The 6,844-nt window shown below is 50.7% G+C and overlaps 1 protein-coding gene across 1 annotated transcript in view; it reads left to right on the plus strand.

Annotated features, from left to right (window-relative positions):
• Positions 1-3,257: 3,257 nt before the first annotated feature.
• Positions 3,258-6,844, plus strand: part of LOC104857531 (polyserase-2-like) — a 7,545-nt gene continuing 3,958 nt past the window's right edge. Inside the window, 3 exon segments of the mRNA XM_010617475.2 lie at positions 3,258-3,888; positions 6,395-6,644; positions 6,712-6,841. Coding sequence (XP_010615777.1) covers positions 3,451-3,888; positions 6,395-6,644; positions 6,712-6,841 — 818 coding nt within the window. The 5' untranslated portion in view covers positions 3,258-3,450.

Consider the following 6,844-nt stretch of genomic DNA (forward strand, 5'->3'; position numbering starts at 1 on the left):
GGCGGGGCTCGGTCCGCGGCACAGGTTGGGCGCCGGGGGCGGTTCGGAGCCTGGAAGGGTGGAGCTCTGCTAGAGCCCTGGAAAATTCCACACTTATCTTAATCTTACTTTGTCCTCCTTGCCAGGAGTTCTCTGACACGACTCAATCACCCCACACAACCCTTTTCCGCCTCACCTTTCCCCTCTCTTCATTCTTTTCTGGGTTTAGATCCGACTAGAGTTCCTGTCCCAGCTCCATTTCAGACGAATCCTTTCACCCAGTACATTCCATCCACTGTCGAATGGGGTCAGCCGGTCGTGGGGGTGCACTCCTCTAGTCCCAGCAATCGGGAGGCTGAGGCAGGAGGATCACTGCGAGTTCGAGGCTAGCTTGAGCTACATGGTGAGTTCGAGGCCAGAATGAATTACATGATGAGACCCTGTGAGTAGGGTAAATGAGAAAAGTCCACCTACACCTTGTAGCACAGTGCCTAGCATCGCCATACTCAACATGGCGTATTTCGACCTTGAGTGATCCATGTTAAAGCACAAAGACCCAGCACCTGAGGCATTCAGCAAATTTTCTGGCCTCCTTTGCCCCCACGCCTCTTCTCCCATCCTGTTCAGCTCTTCTTATCTCCCTGTTCCCCATCTCCTGTCTTCTCCAACTTTCCCTAGTCTCCATCCTGTCATTCTTTTAATGTATTTCTACGTGTCAGTCACTGTGTTAGGCCTCAGAGATACACCAGCAAACATAAAAAGCAGAAACCCTGAGTTCTCAGTGCTCACATGCTAGTGTGTAGACAAGCAGTAAACCGAGTGAATAAACAGGCAAACTGAAGATGTGTGCAGAAAGACACACTTTTCCATCCCCAGCACCCCACGCTGCCTTTCCCCGCCACACACACATTCCACTTTCCTGCAGTCAGCCCCTGCCAGTGTTTGGGATGTGGGGACAAGGAAGAGACTTCATGGGCACCTGGGAGTCTTCGTGGACAGGGCCAGGCCATCCTGCCGGGGGAGAGCAGAGCAAGAGATTTTTGAGGCAGTTTTGTACTGCAGCAAACCGGACAAAAGGCAGAGGCCATCCTGGAGACCCAGAGATGGGCCAAAATGCCAGGCTGAGCAAAGGAGGCAAGGGCAAGGGAGGCTGCAAGGCCACTGAGGCCGGATCATGAAGGCCTTAAGGTCAGATGGAGGAACAGAGTCCCAGGGTCCCCAAGACAGTCTTTCCCGGGTGAGCCCCAGGACAGGCTCAGCTGCCGCCCGCCCCCTCAGGATCTGGGGTAGTAGAGAAGAGCCAGTGTTCTCCCTACCCTTTCTGGATCCTGAAACTTGGTTTCCATCAAAAGCAGAATGGTACCAAGGGTCCGTTTTAGACCGTGGATCCACTTACTCTTTTGGGGGGGGGGTACTGGAGATTGAACTCAAGACCTTGTGCTTTCGAGGCAGGCAGTGGAACCACTGAGCTAAATCCCTGGCCCCCATTTATTATTCTTGATGAGATCAGAATTGAGCTGTAGAAACATTTCCCGGGCAGCAGCCATGAGATTACTGTGCCTGAGCTGGGGCAGCCATGGCAAGACTGCTAAGTCAGCACTGCTTGGGAGCTGGCTGGGGAAGGTGAGTTAAGAAAGGGGCCATTCAGCATGGTGGCGCTAGCCTGTAATCCCAGCACGGGCTGAGGGGCTGAGGCAGGAGGATCGCTATGAGTTCAAATCCAGCCTGAACTACAAAACAAAGCTCTGCCTCAAAAAACCAAACCTGGGACGAAGCTCAGCGGCGCTGTCCCTGCCTAGCAAGCACAAGATCCTGAGTTTGATTCTCAGTAGTGAAAAATAAATAAATAAATAAAATAAACCAAAGGTCATGGATGCTTGGCAACTCAGTAGAAGACCACAGGAAGTCCATATGGCACTGCTGTGAAAAGGGTGCCCTCCCTGGGTCGGCACAACTTCATTAAAAGGGTGCCCTCCCTGGGTCGGCACAACTTCATGCCAGGGCTCACAGCACAATGATTTCATGGAGCTGTGCTGACCCAGAGAGGGCACCCTTTTCACAACGTATCCTTTGTCAGCTGGGAGATTTGTGCAGTGCACAACCATGCATGTCACTCTTGCTGTGTACTTACTGAGGCCTGAGATGGGGAAGTGGGAAGGTGACAGGTGGGAGTCAGAGGGATCTGATCTGGAGAATGTGTGGGCCGATGCACCCAGGGCATCTTTTCCTACAGCGTCAAACTGGCAGCCAGGACATACAGACAGGTCGTCCAGGAGAACGGAAGATGCATCCACAGGTTTTGGAGGCAAAGTATACAGTTTTATTCTTTTTTCCTTTTGGTACCAGGGCAGTGGAACCACTGAGCTAAATCCCTGGCCCATACAGTTTTATTCTTAATGCCAGCGGGTCATTCTGGGACTTCTCCCCAAAGAGACCGGCCCCCTTTGGGATGCAGCAGGGCACAGTATACTCAGGAGGGGTGGCTTGCAGGAGTTAAGCACTTTGTATTGGTTACATAGAGCACATAAGTCACCTGGGCCCAGCAAAGGACCGCTTATCAGGTCCATAACACCCTCTTACACTGACAGAAAGCTCAGTGCACAGAGCCAGTCGCACTTACATTTGGCAGCAAGTTAGAAGTAATAAAACTGAGAACAAAGAAAATTCCGGAGATGCTTGAGAGGAAGTGTCCAGAAGCCCGGACACATTGAGGGAATGGGGGAAAACTTCCACCAGTAAGTTTGGCTCTAACTGCAGAGAAACACCTTCCCCATGCATTCCCACTATCTTTTATTACAGCATATGGGCCATAGAGATTAATGGGCTTCATTTTGGCAGATCTGTATATGCTCATAACGTACTTCAATCATCCCCTCTCCCAGCGATACAGGGAAAATGTAACCCCCAACCTGCTAGATATCAGATATGCCAAGTTCATGGCCCCCCGGCAATCGAAGAATGAATCATAGGACTGGGGATGTAGCTAAGTGGCACCATGCCCACCTCACAAGCACAAGGTCGTGAGTTCATTCCCTGGTACAAAAAGAAAAAAAAGAATAATGAATTGTAAGGAAAAACAGGTGAAGAGTAGGAAAATTTTATTGAGAGATATAGCTTCTACAAGGCCGGAGGGGACCTGAACATGGGTCGCCACAGAGGCCACTTCTCTGAGAACGTTTCATAGAGCAAAATCACCAGGTGGTTACAACACAGGTCAACTATGATCAGCCAATAAGATTAATGTATAGCTGCTTAGCTAATATTGGTCCAGTAGGAAGCAGGCTACGTAGCAAGGGTGCATAGAAGAACAAAGGCATTTGTAGGAAGAGAAGGGTCTCAAGACTGTGGTCACCCACTGGACTTTCTTGGACCAGGTAATACCAATTATAGCACAACTCGAGTTATTTCCTGTCCCTGGGGAAGGCAGCAGGCCCAGGCATCCCATCTTATCTTGAGGCCTGGCCTCTTCAGATGAGCTTCCAGCTACCGCGTGATGGAGTGATATGTTCTCATCTTTTGCACCGACTCCCTCAAGGGCCCAGCCCTGTCTCACTGCCTAGGACATTTCTGACCCCTTGGCCGTCTATAACACCCTTGTACCTCTCTTTCCTCTCCCTCCTAGTTCCACAATGGGGCATCCTGATGGTCATGTCCAGGATGCAGCTGGAGCAGACAAACCCAAGTCTGGGGATTGGGTGCCCCTGCCTGCCTCACGGTATCTGCTCTCTGGTTCTGCCACCAGACCCTCTGCCTCTCCCCTGGGTGCTGCAGGAAGTGGAGCTCTGGTTGCTGGGAGAAGGTGCCTGTCAGTGTCTCTACAGACGGCCCGGCCCCTTCAACCTCACTTTCCAGCTGCTGCCAGGGATGCTGTGTGCTGGCTACCCAGAGGGGCGCAGGGACATCTGCCAGGTGAGCAGAGCCCCTTATCCATGAGCATCTGGCAAGGACAGATCTGCAAAGGAGCAGCTAATGAACAAATAGATATCTCTTGGAGCCTCATCTGCAAAAAGAGGGCAAGGTTGCAAATGGAATTGGGGCTGAGGGTGTACCTTAGTGGTACAGCACATGCTATCATGCATACAGCACTCGGCACAACCCCAAGTGTCCCAGCAATAATAATAACAATAATAAAAACATAGAATGAAATAAAAACAAGTATCCAGGCATGGTGACACAACTGTCTGGGAGGCTGAAGCAGGAGGATCTCAAGTTTGAGTCTAGCCCGAGGAATTTATCGATACCCTGTCTCAAAATAATGTTTTTTTGTTTGTTTGTTTGTTTGTTTGTTTTTGGTACCAGGGATAGAACTCAGGACCTTGCACTTACAAAGCAGGTGGCAGAACCACTGAGCTAAATCCCTAGCCCCAAAATAATTTGTTTTAAGTGGCTATGGATGGAGCTCAGTGCAAAAGCTGTAGGTTCTATCCCCTGTATTAAAACAAAAATAATGTATTTTTTTAAATGCCAGGCACATGCCTATAATCCTAGCACTTGGGAGGCTGAGGCAAGAGGATCACCACAAGTTCAAGCCAGCCTGGGCTACAGAGTGAACTCAACCCTGTCTCAAAAAAGAAAGAAAGAAAGAATAGCACTTACTGCACTGATATATCAGGAGGTGTTTTCTTTGTTTGTTTTGTTTTGCTTTGTTTTCAAGGCAAGCAGCAGAACCACTGAGGTAAATCCCTGGCCCCTATCAGAAGCCCTTTAGACCCCCAAATACCTGTTGGGAGAAGGACAGGAAATAAAAGAAAGAGACACAGACACGGCATTCAGTGCGCACTGGGGGAGCTGGAGGAATCAGTCTCTGGTGGACAGGCTCCCACCTTCTCCGCAGTGGACCCCCTTTTATTTAGTCAGCAAGGTGCGCAGGGGAGGGTAGAGCACTATCCCCGGAACCAGGGACTTCAGTAAACTGAGGATAGCCAGATAGGGACCTAGGTTAGCATCTCAGAGGGAGGAGTCAAGGTCCTTCCCCACTTGGGCGCCTGAAGTTTTTATCACCCTCGCCCCTCGGTAGGACCCTTCTTGTCTCAGAAGTGCTATGTTTAGGGCTTTCCACACAGCCAAGAAGGCTACTACTCCATTCTGCATGCAAGTTAGTGCTGACCCTGGGCCTAGGGGCCTGTAATCTGGCCCCTCATCCGTCCATGCCTGTCATGGTTGGACCCTAATAACTAATACTGATGGAAATGTTTTGTATCTGTACTGCCAAGTATGGTAGCTGCTAGCCACACATGAATACTGAATACTTGAAATTGTGTGCAGTGTAAAAAAAGAACCAAAAAAAAAAAAAAAAGGAAATTTGTTTAGTGTGACTAAGGAACTAAAGTTTTAATTTTATTTAAATTTAAAGTCTCATGTTACTAGTGGCTACTGTACTCGACAGTGCTGCTCTAGGTGATTCCAACCTCCACGGGACAGTCCTCAGGTCACACAGAGGTCTGACCTGGCTCACACAGGCCGTAGGGTCAGTGCCCCAGTGCCCAGCCATCCCAGCAGCATTGTTTCCATGTGCTCCTTGTAGCTCTTCTTGTTAGTTGCTTCCAAACTGCCCCTTCCGACTGCTACGCTGCCTCTTTCTGACAGCCTCTCCCCTCCACGCTCATGTATCTCATGTACTTTTTAAGCGACTGAATGGGGGTGGAGGTGAAGCTCAAGGGCAGAGCAAATGTTTCTCATTTGTGAGGACCTGGGTTCAAGCTCAGCAGCAGCAACAAGTGAGCTTAGAAATCAAAGATAAGGTATATTTATTACGGTTTTTTGTTTGTTTGTTTGTTTGTTTTGAGGCAAGGTCTTGCTCTGTAGCTGAGGCTGGCATTGAACTTGCTCCAATCTTCCTGGCTCAGTCCCAGGAGGGCGGGGACTGTAGATGTGTGCCACCATGCCTGGCTAGGGCTTATTTGCACTCTTTGTTGGGTAAGATTCATTTGGTTCTGAATGAGACCTGTAAACTTGTCTTCCATGGTCTCTAATCCATAGCTGGCTCTTAGCTTTGGCTATTCAGCTTTTCTGCTTTACAAAGCTCTCTCCTGTTTAGAGCTGTGGAGACAGAGGATGCAACACAACCAAGGAAGCTTTCTAAGTAAAGGTGGTTGTATGTTGGCCAAAAGATGTTCAGGGTTACATATGATGGCGCACATCTCTGATCCCAGCACTCTAAGAGGCTGAGACAGGAGGATCACTCTGACTTTGAGGCCAGTTTGGGCTACATAGTGAGTTCAAAGCCAGCTTCATAGATAGCCAGACCCTGTCTCAAAAATAAATGAGATGGGGGATGTAGCGGCGCTGTGCCTGCCTGGCAAGCCCAAAGTCCTGAGTTCGATCGCCAATACCTAGATAGATCGATAGGGCCTGTGCCATGAGGTCAGTACTGGTGGGTCCTTGGGCTGAGCCCTGACACCTAATCTATCATTAGGGTGACTCCGGAGGACCTCTGGTCTGTGAGGAAGGCGGCCGCTGGTTCCAAGCAGGAACCACTAGCTTTGGCTTTGGCTGTGGCCGGAGAAACCGCCCTGGGATCTTCACTGCTGTGGCTCAGTATGAGGCTTGGATACGGGATCAGGTGACGGGCTCAGAGCCTGGGCCTGGCTTTCCCTTCCAGCCCCAGGGGCCCCAGTCAGGCCTCCAGGAGCCCAGGGAGGTGAACTGCACCGTCGCCCTGCCAGGTGAGCGCACAGGGCCAGGCGGGGAGAGCGGGCTCCTCGGCGCCCTGACCTGGGTCTCTCCCTTCAGAGTGCGGTAAGGCTCCGTGGTCCGGGGACTGGCCCTGGGAGGCCCAGGTGACGGTTCCGGGATTCAGACCGTGCCACCGGGCGCTGGTGTCTGAAAGCTGGGTCTTGGCGCCTGCCAGCTGCTTTCTGGAGTG

Source organism: Fukomys damarensis, unplaced genomic scaffold (genome assembly GCF_012274545.1).
Source record: "Fukomys damarensis isolate Sample0158 unplaced genomic scaffold, DMR_v1.0_HiC HiC_scaffold_34, whole genome shotgun sequence".
Taxonomy (NCBI): Eukaryota; Metazoa; Chordata; class Mammalia; order Rodentia; family Bathyergidae; genus Fukomys; species Fukomys damarensis.